The sequence below is a fragment of the Diabrotica undecimpunctata genome, chromosome 4 (genome assembly GCF_040954645.1).
Source record: "Diabrotica undecimpunctata isolate CICGRU chromosome 4, icDiaUnde3, whole genome shotgun sequence".
Lineage (NCBI taxonomy): Eukaryota > Metazoa > Arthropoda > Insecta > Coleoptera > Chrysomelidae > Diabrotica > Diabrotica undecimpunctata.
The window spans coordinates 152,859,387-152,875,456 of NC_092806.1; the positions used below are offsets into that span (position 1 = coordinate 152,859,387).

Genomic DNA, 16,070 nt, shown 5'->3' on the forward strand with positions numbered 1-16,070 from the left:
CCCTAACTATATCTTTCATGATATGGTTTTAAGCCGACGGCCACGTTTATACAGTGGCCCTCTTCAGGAATGTTTTAAAGTATAATAACTGTGACCAAATCGCCCATTTGAAATGTCCGAATATGTGTTTATATTTTTTGATATTATTCTCTTCATTATGATTAATTTTGCTCACTTTTATCTATTTTTTAGATTAATTATGTTATTTTTAATAATAGAAAAAAGCGAAATGAATAATATTGACTTTATTTTCCAGAAAAACCAAAAACTAATTTATAATACCAGAGAAGAATCCGATTTGGATCGAGGTTCTTCAGAATGCGAAGATGGCAACATAAGGTGTTCGAGGTAAATTCAACTTTATAACATTATGAACACAATTTGTATAAAAGTTACTTGTGTAACCTTTTTTGTTGATTGCGAATATAACGGCTTTCTATCGCTCACAGTGCATAATTTAATAATAATAATGATAATAACATAATATGATATAAGCTGATCTATCGTTTTCTAGCGGTAAAAATACTGAAATGTTTGTACGATATCTATTTGCTTGTTTTGTACAAAGATGCCGTTCAATTGACTTCAGTTTATTTCAGGTTGCTATGACGACCATTACTTTTTCTTTTTTTCTGTATTTATTTATATTACTTTTTATTTACTTGTAGCGTTCATTATTCCTTACAAGTTTTAATACTTTCATCTAAAATGACTGCGTCTCAAGTTGTTTACAAAGATTTTGTTGATTTTAATTCCTTTTGTTATCTCTTCAAAAGCTCCTTACCGTATATAGCCCAAGCAGTAGAGAAAAACGTGCATTTATTAGTGAATTTTTGAAACCAGAACAGCGTTTTGAAGGGCAATGTCTGGAGTAAACTCTAAGAGGTTACTCCAGACATTGCCCTCAAAATAATCACAAAAATGACGTATTTTCATAATTTGTCAGAATTTAGAGTCTATGTGCGATCGGAAGATGTTAACCCATTTTGATAATTTTTTTTCTTTTTGTTTCTTTATATCGTCGGCTATATGCAATAGTGGCTTAACTCAAAAATTTACAAAATTGAGTTAAGATACCAGAGGGCTTGAAAAAGCCTTATTTATGTCCTGCAAAACTGGCACAATAATAATATCAAAATGTCCGCTAGACGTCACTAGTGTCGCTATGACATGTTGTCGGTTAAGATTAATTGTTTCTTGCAGTACTGGCCCTTTGTAATTGTGCAGTGGAAGTCTAACCCTGTCAATATCAAGTTTATATGCAATACCAGCACTTTTGAGTTGTGCCACTATAGCAGACAATTTTAGATATTTTTTAGATATTTCCAAACTGCATTAGTGAGAATTTTGGAGTTGTGTCACATTAAATAAAAGGAATAAATTTATTGTTTGAAAATGTCCTTTGAAAAAAGACCTTACTAGCCTTTGTGAAGACAAGAGTGTTCCACCAATTCACGCTGATTTTTACTGACATTTAAAGCATTGTTAATCATAACTTTTCCTATTATTATTAATATATACTTTTTTATTTCGTTTTTCTTATAGTTGTTAATAAACACATTTTCTTATTCAAGTAACTTGTAGGATACTTTATTGAACCTTTATTTCTGTTATTAAGAATAACAAAAAATTGCCAGTTTTGTCTTTGGTTTAATTAGTCTTGAAAGACAAAATGTTGATGTGCAATAGTGGCACAACTCAAAATAAGGATTGAATTTAAAAGTCTGCATTACAATTCATTAAAGGCTACCTAATGTTCTCCCAAATAAACCAAAATTTATTTTTTTCAAAAATCCCAATCCATGTAGTAAAACATTATTGGCACACAAACTTTAAACCCCTGTTTTGAAAAATTACTAGTTTTTTTGTTGTGTCACTATTGCATACAGCCGACGATATAATGCGCAACTTTTCAGCGCTATTACAACTTCAAAATAAAAGAAGTGTTTTTCGGCCCACCCACGTGTGGGCATATGCCCACGAGAGGAACGTACCTAGTCTATAAGTGGATGTAAACGTGCAGGAAGGTGGGGTGTAAGATTCTACAGTATTGGTGAAAATGTAAACATTTTAATTTTTGTATATTCTTGAACTACGCTCGCGTTGGCCTTACCCATAAACAAAATTATTAAATCACATATTAAAAATGTAATGAATAATATAAGTAAGTATTAACAAATATATATTTTACAGCAATCATTCTCCAGAGCCAATTCACAACGATCAACCAAAGAAGCAAACAGTCATCCAGTCCCGATCACTGCGATCAAATTATTCCTTTAATCACGTTCCGCACGAGCCACTGGCTGCGTCTAGGTCAGCTAGTTTATACAGAACAACATTCCCGTTGAGACAGGCGAGGCCAGAGAGTCTAACACTGGACACTTCGGTCTTGAACTTCGAACCTGCCTCCAGAGTATCTTCCTTTAGAAGAGAAACCAAAACTGCACAGACGTTGAGTATCGTCATAGGTGGATTCATCGCTTGTTGGCTTCCATTTTTTATATTCTACTTGTTAACGCCGTTTATAAATACCAACGACGTCAATACTTTGATTATGTCGTATCTAACTTGGCTGGGTTGGATAAACTCAGCCATAAACCCCTTTATCTATGCTTTTTATAGCCCTGATTTCCGGCTGGCTTTTTGGCGGCTGACTGTCAAAAAGTTTACGAAAAGTCACAGGCAAAATATGGCTCTCCAGCACAAATAAGCGGTGTTTGGTTAGAGAACATTTTGAGTAAGCCTATACGTGAGGGCTGTTCCCTCATTAAATAATAAACAGAGGGGATGAGATTGACGCTTTATTTTGCATATAACTCTGCACAAACTGTAAGAAGTAGGCCTCCGGTAATCTCGTAAGCAATTTATATGTTTTATATTCCAATAGACTTATTTTTATAGATTACTCGCAGAATACTGATACCGCAATCAGATCAGACATAATCCAATTATACGAATGTGAAATAAACACATAAGCACAAAAAATAACCATCGACAAGTGCCATAAAACCCTCAGCTCATATTACCTCTGGGTTTCTACCCAACTCCGAAGCAAGCATGATACTTAAAATCAATCTATCGTTTTCTAAGAGCGTAAAGACAGTTGTCTAGAGCAAACGCCAAAAATGGTAAATCGGCACAGGTCCATAATTTAGTTTATTGCAAGTAGCCCATTAAAATATTATATTTTTTATGCCTCAGCGAACATTTCTTAGAGGGCGCAGTTTAATTTTTTGATTTGTTGGTAGGGTAAGTATAAGCTTAAGTTCAAGTTTGTGGGGTCAAAATATTCCGAAAACGGTACACAGTATCGAGTTTTACCAAGAGTACCTTTTTCGTGTAAAATTGAATGATGTTTAGGTTTACTTGAAATTTTGATTAATAATTATACTCTTAAAAAAGTTATATTGACTAATACTTAGTACGATCCGTGTAACTAGCGCCCTCTATGAGAATCAGATATAAAAACAAATTCATGGAATGTATCAGCTTCCAAAACATATTCGTATAAAATTTCATTACAATGTTGCCAGTAGTTTCGGCAAAATCGTAAAATTTTTTTTTCTTCAACGCCCTGTATCTTGAAAACGGATGGCGTTACAAAAATTTTTTACTAAGCAAACCCCAATAATTTTTCAGTTTTTTACCTACCCTAGAGACGGGGTTCTTTTTTTTAAACACCCTGTATAATATTTTAGTTGTAGATAATACGAACTTTTTTTAAACGTATTGATTTAATTTATCTTGGTATTTTTCGAAATTTACGAAATTGTTTCAGAAAAAGAATCTTATTAACCCAGTTATTATTATCATAATTTAATACCGGCTTCACTTTATCTTTGTTGCATTAACATCTCAGATCACCAAATTTGGCGATTGCTTTAACCGATGACAACTTCGGGTTTATTTAAATTATCAAATCTAGAGAACTTAATTATGAAAAAATTGCAACAACAAAATAAATATAATAAACGAAAGATTGTCTGAAAATGATCCAAAGTAAAGTAGCTAACATAAAAAACATCCTCGAAGAATAAAAAAAATGTAAAATCTGTTAAAGCGTGAAAAATTAAAATTCCAAGAACGATTTAACGTACTTTTACAGGCTGGTAATAATGTAAAAAGTTATAAATAAAAATAATTTGTGCAGTATAAGTCTCTTGAATCGTGATCTATTACAATTAAATACCTAGTATTATTTTTTTACAAAAAAAAAACTTCATATTAATGTCAGTGTCCCATTTTACGTTTTGGTAAGTTTTTTATATATTTTACAATAACTTTTTGTTGCAATCTTGTACATTTTAGAATCTTGACCAAGGCAAGGGTAACCTGCCGAAACGTTGATTTCAATGACACAATAAAATCTAGTTCCAAATTTAATATTACTTATTACTAAGAAATACTAATTTTATATATATATATATATATATATATATATATATATATATATATATATATATATATATAAAACTTTCCTTTTGGCAGCACGAACTTTAGCACTTTGAGATTTGATCTTTTGATTATTCAGTAATGCTTTCCTCTTCTCCTCTTTTTCTGCTTCCTTCTTTTCTTCTTGTTCTTCTCAAAGTCAATCCTAATTAGGTGTCGATGTTCTTCTTCTTCTTCTTCAGATACCATCTCCGCTACGGAGGTTGGCAGTCATCATAGCTATTTTAATTTTTGAGGCAGTAGCTCTAAAAAGTTGTTTTGAGCTGCATCCAAACCATTCTCTCAGGTTCTTGAGCCATGAAATTCGTCTTCTTCCGATGCTTCTTCTGCTATCTATCTTTCCTTGCATTATGAGTCGCAGGATGCCATACTTCTCGCCCCGCATCACATGTCCGAGATACTGTAGCTTTCTTTCTTTAATTGTAAGTTCAACTTCCTTCTCTTTACCTATTCTTCTCAGTACTTCATTATTCGTAACTCTATCTACCCAGGAAACCCTTATAATTCTTCTATAGGTCCACATTTCAAAGGCGTTAAGTCGTCTCATTGTGTCTAGATTTAACGTCCATGATTCCACTCCATAGTATAGTGCACTGTATACGTAACATTTTGTTAGGCGTACTTAAAGAGCTAATGTTAAATCGTTGCCACATAGGACCTTTTTCATTTTTATAAAATTAGAACGTGCTTTTTCGATTCTGACTTTGATTTCTGCAGTGTAGTCATTATTTTCTGTTATAAATGTTCCTAGGTAAGTGTACTTTTTTACTCTTTCGATCTGCTGGCCTTCTACGGTCAAGATTTCGTTAGTATTATGGTTGTTTTTACAAATTTTCATAAACTTCGTCTTTTTGATATTGAGCGAGAGTCCGTACTCCCTACTACACATTACTATTTTACTTATGAGTCTTTCCAGGTCTTGTAAACTATCGGCTATTATTACTGTATCATCTGCATATCTGATGTTGTTAACTAAGACTCCATTTACTCTTATGCCGACTGTTTCATCTTCCAGAGTTTCTCGAATTACCTCTTCAGAATAAGCGTTAAATAATAGAGGTGATAGTATGCAGCCTTGCCTGACTCCTCTCTTTATTTCCATTTCTTCTGATGTCTCTTTTTCAATTCGTACTATTGCTCGCTGATTGTAATAAAGGTTTGTTATTAGCCTTAAATCTCTTTCATCTAGGTTTTTATTTTTTAGAATTTCCATGAGCCGGTCATGTTTTACTTTATCAAACGCTTTATTGTAGTCTATAAAACAGACGTAAAGAGGACGGTTAACATCCAAACATCTCTGCGTCAGCACATTGAAGGAGAATAGTGCCTCTCTGGTACCCATACCATTGCGGAACCCATATTGTGTGTCACTAATATCCAGCTCCAGTTTAGTGTGAATTCTGGCGTGGATAATTTTCAACAGAATTTTCAAGGTATGTGACATTAAGCTTATGGTTCGATAGTCACTGCACTCTTTGGCATTCACTTTCTTTGGCAAAAATGACACAAATGTCGATGTTAGTAGGGTTGATTTCAAACTTTTGCTGGTTCATTTCCTTTTTATCTTAATTTTTAGGAAGCGAATAATGTCTGAAGGTAAAATCGCTGACTGTTCTGATTTTGATGACGGCTGGAGCTCTTTCGTGTCAGTAACAGTTTCTTTTTCAATATTTGAAGAACCAGGTACAGAAATTCTGACTTCCGATTTTGCTGACGACTGGGGCTCTATCTCATCAGTAACAAGATCTTCTTCTTGCTGAAACTAGATAAAAATATGCCTTCATCGTCTGAATCTTCACCTAAATATTGCTCTGTTACTTCCGCAGGCATCAAAATTTACGTCCGAAAAATATTTTTATCTAGTGGGTAGGCTCCTGTATAGCGAAAGCCCTCTCTTGCTATATCTACAGTAGCAGTTTTTGAAAATGCTGTGGAAAAGAGACCAGCCACATGGTAAATGGAGAGAACCTGTCCTGGATGGGAACTGGTCCAACTGTCAGCGTCGCTCTCATAATAAGCTTTTAATGGTTTGAAAATTGCCCGATTGAGTGGCTGGGTCTTATGGCTGCTATGTGGTTACAGACTTAATAAATGAATGAAATTATCTTTTGCAAATGTTACTGCTTGAAGACTTGGGTGCGATACATGATTATCTAGAATCAGAAGAATTCTCCTCTGTTGGACTTGTATGTTTTTTAAAATACTTCAGGTACTTGATAAACGTGGGAGTGTTCATGTAACCACTATCAGTAACAGCAATGTCGCAGGCAGTGGGCCCGTCTTTGATTAGAAGAAGATTCATCCTATCTTGAGCAAATAAGAAAAATGGAGGGACATGGTGATCAGTTGCACAACAAACAGTCGTAATTGTTTGTCCTTGCTCGGCAGCTACAGCTTTTCCTACATCTACCTTTCCAACTTGGGCAACATGTTTGAGCAGATGGTTTGGGATTGTCCAAATGCTAGTTTCATCGACGTTATAGATACGGTTGGGAGGTAAATTATATTTTTTTATATTTTTATTGTTTTAGCAATACTTGTTTTTCGTGGAACTCATAAACATAGTCGTTTTCTTTTCATGAAAGATCTAGTGAAGTTCCGACCAGCCAACTGATTTATAAGTGAAAATGGATGCTCAATTCAGTTTCTTACACAAAAATAGTAAATTAAAAAACGCAATTACTTTAGCGTCATTCAATCAAGTCGTTTTTCGATTTCTTTGCAATGCTGAACTATTTCGTTTTCTTGGATCTTGGTTAAAACTGCTTTAAATCTGCCTAAAGACTAGACACAATTTCCTTTTTTCAACTTTTGCCGTAGTGTCGCTTCATGAAATCTGACAGCTTTTGCTGTCTGACGTATAGAAACGCCATTATTAATAAGTTCACGAACTTCGCACAAAATAACTTCTGTCAAAGACTTGCGCTCTGATTTTCTTTTGTAGTTAATTTAGAAAAAAAATTAATTTATTAGTAGTTTTGACCCATAACTCTTGCGTGTTTTTGCCCCATTCTGCAGCCCTGTCAAAACCATCTGTTGAGATTTTAAGAACCTAACCACAATCGAAAACTCCACCTGAATAAACTAATTCTACGAAAAATCCCAATTTGATTTATTCTTCATCCTATGACCGAAGAATATAGACGCATACGCCTCTATACAGGGTGTCCCATAATTAATTGGACATTAGCTAATGGGTGATAGCTGACATCAAAATAAAGCGTTTGAGCTCAAATTGCTTAGGCAAAATGTTGCTAGTTTTCGTTCTACAGGGTGATTCATTAATATTTTTTTATATTATTTTTAGGGATATAGTGAAAACTATTCTACCGATTTAAGTAAAATTTGGTATCTTGCTATTATTTAGTATGCTTAAATGAAAATAATATTAGTTTTACCGATGACACTAGGTAGCTCCACCTACTATACCATTGGTTCATTAATTTGGCCATAATTTTTTTTCCCGCCCTGTATAAACATTCTAGGAAAAAAACATGAAATAACATTCAATTCTACACAAAAAAGGTATTCTTGTTTCAAATCAAAAAAGTACACCGTTTTTGATATAAACGTATTTTTTAGAAACGTGCATAAAATAAAAAAATTTTACAAAAACTTATGTAAATTCAAACATTATTCAAAAGGTCTTAAATAAAAGTAAATATTAAATGTATTAGTAGTAGATAATTTTTGCAAACAAAATGCATATGATTGAAAAAATTATTTTTATTAAATCTTTGACTCAGTAACAAATTTTAAAAAAATCAGAAATTAAATTAAACAATGAAGTGAATATAAAACAATAAACAAAATGAATAATTCAAAACGAAACGAAAAAAAATTACAATAAGTGTTCAAAATGTGCACCATTAGATAAACTATATAATCTAAATCTTTTGTGTAAGTTTTGTCTTATTTTAAATAATGAGTTTCTTTGGGCCCTAATTACGTTAACTCCCTCTACAATATTTTGCCATAACTCTTGACGGTTATTTATTATTTTTATAAACAAGTGACTTTAGGTAGCCCCACAAGTGAAAGTCTAGGGGATTTAGTTCGGGACTGCGTGCTGGCCATGAGTATACACTACCTCTACCAATCCACCTTTGAGGATAAATTTCATCTAGATAATTTCTAACTTCTAGGCTATAATGTGGTGGTGCACCATCATGCATGTACCAAGAGTTCCGTCTTAAATTTAGAGGTATGTCTTCTAAAAGAGTTGGTAAATCTTTTCTCAAAAAATTTAGATACGTTACTCCGTCAAGCCTAGTTGGTAATTCGAATGGTACTACAATACAATCCCCAAATATACCACACCACATATTTATGGAAAACTCGTGTTGGAAATTATGTTCTTGAAATGCATGAGGATTTTCTGTCGCGTAGGTATGGCTATTGCGCCAGTTAAATACACCCCTTCTAGTAAATGTGGCTTCATCGGTAAATAAAATTTTATTATAAAACATTGGATCGTCTAAATACCGCCCCATCATAAACTGACTAAATCGGAGCCTTGCTGGAAAATCCTGTGGTAAAAGATTCTGTACTGGAGTAAAACGATACGGATACAGATTTTCTGTCCGTATTATTCTTGACACCGTAGGTTTGCTTATACCAGTGGCCGTAGAAACAAGCCTTGTACTGGTTTCTGGAGACTTCTGCAATACGCACAACAATTTCATCCTCCATATCCGCATCAATTACTCTCGGTCTTCCAGCATTCCTGTTTTTGGGATGAAATGACCCTGTTTCGTTTAATCTGTCGAAAAATGACCTAATAGTTTTATGGTTTGGTTGCCTTCTATTGGGATAAAGTTCGAAATAGAGTTCAGCTGCTTTACGAGAACAAAAATTTTCCTGGGCATACAAACAGATCATATCGCGCATTTCTACATTAGAAAATTCACTATGACGTGGCATTTTTCCTTTATCTTAAGTGGTTTATAAAAAACTTAATAGCACTTTGACAAATAATGACTCGCACAGCACTTTGACAACTAATAATAAATAAATTCGTAGTTACCTTTGACAACAAATAATAAATAAATTCGTAGTTACGTCTTGATGTTGTCATTAAGTTCAAAGCATATTTGTTTTGCAAAAAATTAAATAGAGACATGCATCATTAACAAAATACGTTTATTTCGAAAACGGTGTACTTTTTTTATGTGAAAGAAGACTAGGTACCTTTTTGTGTAGAATTGAATGTTAGTTCATGTTTTTGAAGTTATACTTCTTTAGGTGTAATTGGGAAAAATGTTGAGAGTGAATTTTTATAAAAATGTGCTAGTTGCTAAATCTTTGAATTTACGTATGTATCAGTGAAAATAAAGTGTGAAAAAAATATATTTTATAATTTTTGTGTCTTTGAATTTGTCTTCGTCGGATATAGGATAATAGATATTTAAATATGATGATAAGAAGATTAAAAGGCAATCTTAATATTATTTTTGTAGATATAATCTGTCAAAATAATTCACTTTAGTATGAATTTTACGGCCATAGCACACTGGCTACACCAGTTGTCGCTCGAAAACGGGAGTCAAGCAGTGTCTACCGGGGTCAACTTTGGATGGGTGACCGCTTAGGAACATAACATGTCATATTATTGCCTTGCTTACTTTTTTTTATTTTCGGTATTATTTAAGAAAATTTTTAAGAAATTTGTTAGTATTAAAATTAGTTTAATATTTAAATAAAACACAAATAAACTGTTCAAAATATATTAATTTCGTTGAAGTCATATAATAGAAGTATAACTTCTTACCTGCGTACAAAGTACACACATATTCTTTTTTAATAATAGACTCGCACTGCACTTTGACAACAAATAGTAAACAAATTCGTAGTTACGTCTTGACTTTGCCATTAAGTTCACAGCATACCTAGGTACCTGCTTGTTTTGCGAAAAACAAAATACGTTTATTTCGAAAACGGTGTACTTTTTTGATTTGAAACAAGAATACCTTTTTTGTGTAGAATTGAATGTTATTTCATGTTTTTTTTCCTTGAATGTTTATACAGGGCGGACAAAAAAATTATGGCCCCATTAATGAACCAATGTTACAGTAGGTGGCGCCACCTAGTGTCAATGGTAAAACTAATATCATTTTCATATTAAGCATACTAAATAATAGCAAGATACCAAATTTTACTTAAATCGGTAGAATAGTTTTCAATATATCCCTAAAAATAATATAAAAAAATATTAATGAATCAACCTGTAGAACGAAAACTATTTTGCCAAAGCAATTTGAGCTCAAACGCTTTATTTTGATGTCAGCTATCACCCATTAGCTAATGTCCAATTAATTATGGGACACCCTGTATACTTTGCTATAACTATGTCACTTGACGTAGCAATTCCAAGCTTACATTTTTTTATAATATTAATAGAGATTTTTTTGATGGCATACTGTACACAATTATTTTTATTTATGATTCAAATACCAACACCTTATGTATCTTTAACCCAATCTGCAACTCCCGTGCAAAGTCTGTTTTATTTTTATAAAGACTAACTTTTGACAAGAATTGTAAAACAAAGAGTTTATAAAAATTCAATGTTATTCTCAGTTTTGTAAATTAAGACTCCGCTATAAGTCAATGTTGCAAACAAATCTGTACAAAGTGTATGTCTTCTAATTATATTAAAGTGAGTGGCTTGTTGCTTTTTACGTTGTTTGGTTGTTCCGAATTCATTTCGTTTTGACTATTTGATTTTCTTTTTTACGCATTTCGGTAATGATTAAATAGAGTATATTGGAGTTAGTTATGAATAATGTATGATAAAAGTATAAGGTAAAACTGGGTCAAGACTATTCATTAATTGAAAATTTATATACGAAGAACACGAAGTACAATATAAAGAACTCGCAGTATATTCACTTAACTCTGAGAATGTCATCGCTTTAAGTTGACAATGATTTTTGTAGAAGTTAATCCCATGAATCAAAAACAACTTTTTTTAATTTTCCAAAAATTCAATTGTTATATTTTGAGTTAGTTTTTTTTTAGCTATATGAGTATAACCTTCCTGTTTGACAAGCTCTATAAAAACACTGTAGATTCCTAAAGACCTATCGTTCTTGAGACGTTTAAATTCATTCTTTTCTTGTAGCATTGAAGTACTATAAAGTTCAATATTATCTACTGAAAGTTCATACATCTTCTAAGTCAAATCGGAAACCTGTTTTCGCGAGAAGTTGGTTAATCTGAGAATTTTTTCTCTAACTTAGTTTTTTTAAATTTATTTTTATTGGGAATAAGCGACAATTTTACTTTTAAATAGGTTTGTTTTAACTTTTTGGTTTCCACTTTAGAAATCCTTCTCAAAATACAAAATATTAATGAATTAAACAAATTTTGTTTATTTTTAATTTATTAAAGTAACAAAAATTTGTTTGTAAAAATGTATTAATGTTTAAAGTAAAATTGTGGCTTATTCCTAATAAAAGTAGCATATTCTATTAATATGGCACAAGAAAATATCCTCAGAATAATATTATTCTTCTGAAGATCCAAACATATTTTTGCAAAAAGTTCAGTTAAAGACTATAATAACCGTTTTGCTTATCTTTGGCCTGGAATATTTTTCTAATAGGCAATCTCAATACTAGCAATTCCTTTATGTGCTGACAGCCTCAATCAAGTTACTTTTGTTGTGCTTCGCCAGTTGCTCTAGAAACTCTCCTGCTCTTCCTAAGCTGTTACGCACACTTACTTATAAGTGTCAAATAATAAATATTTTTGCAAAATTGAGGCCATTTTTCATGAATTCCTGAGTACAAAAATCTATTTGTAGCATTTCTGATTAAAATATTGTAGGAGAAAGGAAGAATGGAAGAATAGAGAACGAGCGAACTAATTGTACTATTCAAAACTACACAGGTATAAACTTAACCCTAAATACCCTAAACCTTACAACTAAAATTTTACAAATGCTAATAAATCAGAGGATAAGTTTAGCAGATGAACAACAGGGTTTTCGTAGTGGAAGATCGTGTACAGATGCAATATTCGTTATAAAGCAAATCACTGAGAAATCACTAGAGTATAATAAACCAGTATTTCTGTGTCTAATTGACCTAAATAAAGCGTTTGACAGAGTAAGACTCAAAGATGTAATCCATCATTTGTATAATGTAGAAGTTCCCCTAAACATTATAAAAACTATTGAAAACATCTACCAAAACAACAAAATGGATAACAGAATAGATGGACAACTTACAGAACTTATAGAAATAGGCAGCGGAATAAGACAAGGGCACTCATTGAGCCCCATGCTCTTCAATTTAATCATGGATGAAATCATCAAAAGCGTTAACAAAGGAAGAGGATACAGAATGGGAAACAAAGAAATAAAAATACTCTGTCACGCAGACAATGCAATATTGATAGCACAAGATGAAGATAGTGTAGATGAAGAATTTATAAAGACAGTGTAAAACCAATAATGACATATGCCTCAGAAACAAGACCCGACACAACCACAACGCCAAAGCTACTGGAAACGGCAGAAATGAGAGTACTAAGAAGAATTACAGGAAATACGCTGAGAGATCGAAAGAGAAGTAAAGACATTAGAAAAAAATGTAACGTACAGTGTATAAATGAATGGAACAAAATAGAAAAAAGAATGGAATAAGCACATCAGCAGAATGGAGAAGACCCGTGTCGTCAAAATGGTGAAAGATAAGTCATCAATCGGCAAAAGAAGTATGGGTCGATAGTACAAAAAATGGAGTGACAACCTTCCATTTAGGTATTAATCCGCCAATGAACAAGCGGAATTGCTTATAAAGCTAAAGAGATTATAAAGAAAAAATAGAAGAAGAAGAAGAAGAAGAAAAAGAAGAAGAAGATGAGTATTTCAGAAGACTATTGACAATCTGGTTTTAGGTCCAGTAGTCCCTATTCCTACTCCTTACTGTACTTTTTGACCCTTTAGTTGAATATGTGGGGTCACCTTTTGTGATTTGAGCGTTGTCTGTGGTTCACAAATAACTTTGGTCAGGACGCCAGATTTTAGATAGTGAGTCTGTGTTACCTTAAGGCACTTTCCATTACGTACATCTTATACATACTTACAGCGATCTTCCTTACCTCTATATGATGTGCCCTTACCTCTAAAACAAGAATGGGGCACCCCATCATCACACCCGTAATTCCTACACAAGCAGGTCTTTACACATTTTGCAACTATGTCCAACTAATCATTTCAGGTTTAGATTTCCTATATTTCATCACAAAACCTATGGCATGTTCAAAGTGGCCTTGTGGCTTTAGCGACAATACTTGCAAGCTGAGCATTCCGTAACAAACGTATTAATTTTTTTAAAATATAAGAATACCTTTGTAAGAATGATGCTTTAAAATATAAGAATATAAGAATGTCATTACCTTAAAAACTTGATATCATAGTTAAACACAACTCTCTAATTGTACCAGAATTTTGATAATAATTAAATAAAATAAAGAAAAATATATTATACCTACTAATTAGGGGAAATGTGGAGAAAATGACATATAGTTATCTTTTGTATCATAACTTCTTATTGGTAGTTCATAGCACATTTAGAACTTATATCAATCATCTTTGGTCCATAAATTATTGAAACTAGTAAGCATTTTTAGCAAAAAATGCATAGAAAAAAAAACAACATAACATATTTAACTCATAATCATAATCCATTTTGTTGATTTGCTTCGGACAAAATGACATATTGCTGATAGACAAAATGACATACATATAATAGCTTTAAAATTATTGGCATAATTTGCTAATCAAAAGTTTAGTTCTCATTGGAACATCAGCGCAAAACGCGTGAGCCAAAAGCGAACATCGTAACCACCGCAACCAGTCTTCTTCGGGCTTAAATCTTGAATAAAGGTCGTTACAGTAAATGCATGCATAGTCCTCTTCATTGTCATGAGAAATATTAGGAAAATCGTCTGCCTCGTCATTTTTTTTCCAATAATTTTTTGCATTTTTTCTTTATTGGGGAGCTTTGGGGTCAACACCAATAAGTTCTGTCGAATTTTTGGTTTACGTTTTCCTTGGCCACTAATAAAACATCCTTTTGTTACTGAAGAAAGCAGCTCATTAGGAACAGCAAGAGCAGAAGACGATGGACGTTCATTATTAGCAGCAGCAGTTAAAACAACTTCTAGACCTGAGTTTATTGTTGGAACCTGAGATGAAGTTTTAGCTAGCTTGTAGGTCGGTAAGTGCTATTATTTCGACTGCACTATTTTCTTTAGATATCGTACCATGGCTGAACGAGACGTCACACAGCAGCCACAGAGACCTGAGGGTGCGTTTATAACGGAGACCATCGCACCGTCTCCTCGCCTAGAGCGTAGCACTGACGGTGAACGCTCGCATTTAAAGAAATGCATTTATTTAACCGAAAATCGATTAAATGATACCATCCCATGGACCGAGCGAGGGTCGGCGCCTGGTTATGGACGCACGCTGAGACTTATTTGTCACGGGAACTGAATCCTCTGCGTTGTGTCAAAACCCGTTCAGACTCTAAAGAGCTCATTACTGTTGCAGGCTGCGGAGGATATTCATTGGAGTTGTCTTCCAGCGGTATGACTGCTTTCACCAGACTCGCATATACTAGTGCTTTTGAATCTGTGACATGCATTTTGCAGCATAGCTGTCTTGCCGTATGCTTCGTTGGACAAGCCGGTGGTCTGAAGATGCGTAACAACATGTCCAGAACGTGCCTTCAGCCGTTTAGCAATTTCTTGGTTCTAACAGGTCTTCAAATGCCAAAAAAAGTACACATCAGGCAATTGCATACGATGAGTGCAATGTGGAGGTAGACAAATAACATAAATACCATTTTCTTTTGCATATTCCATAGTTTTAATGCTTTTATGACTCGCCTCGATAATTATAATTACTTTATCGTCAATCTCTGCTGTTACAAAACTTTGGAAATGCTTTTTTATCCATTTCATAAATATTTCGGTGGTCATCCAGCCAGATTCTTGAACTACACCTAAACTGCTGTAAAGTTCATTTTTTATTTTTTTTTTTTTCTAGTTGTGTTTACTCTACGCTCCAGACTAATTATAACTCCAACTTGCTTTCTTCTCTTGATATCTATAATCTTTTTAGGTTTTTGTACTGTAGATAGCCCATATTCATCAGAATTAATAATAGAGTGCGTAAGTTTCCGTAAAACTGATAAAACTTTTGAACTTGCGGCATATTGAAAGCTTGACCGCGAGCTGCTGAAGTGGCTTCTGGTTTGCGCAAAGATATATCTTTATTACGTCTTAGAAATCACTCCAACTAGCCTTCTTCCGCTTTTTGCTTTGGATGTTAAATTCATGAGCGAAACTGTTCTTTTCGGCCATCTGAAAAGCTAATTTTCAAATGACTTTCAAGAAATTGTATATGCTCAACTAATTGCCTTTCAATATCAGATGAAAAAGAAGCTTTCCAATAACCAAGACCTTTTGAATTTGACTTCAAAGTTTTATTAGTGCCTAAAAGATGCCTGCGAAGAGTTGCTTAAGGAACACTAAATGTTTTAAGGCCAATAACCTGCTCATTTTCATTGACTTCATACTCCAAGATTGCCGATCAGTTG

The 16,070-nt window shown here is 33.3% G+C and overlaps 1 protein-coding gene across 1 annotated transcript in view; it reads left to right on the top strand.

The window, feature by feature from the left end:
- LOC140440231 (probable G-protein coupled receptor No18) overlaps positions 1–7,719 on the top strand; it is a 111,692-nt gene extending 103,973 nt beyond the window's left edge. The window contains exons 5-6 of the mRNA XM_072530588.1: positions 257–348; positions 2,194–7,719. Of these exons, the coding sequence (XP_072386689.1) occupies positions 257–348; positions 2,194–2,713 (612 nt within the window). The 3' untranslated portion in view covers positions 2,714–7,719. The remainder of the gene's footprint in view (positions 1–256; positions 349–2,193) is intronic.
- The last annotated feature ends 8,351 nt before the right edge of the window (positions 7,720–16,070 follow it).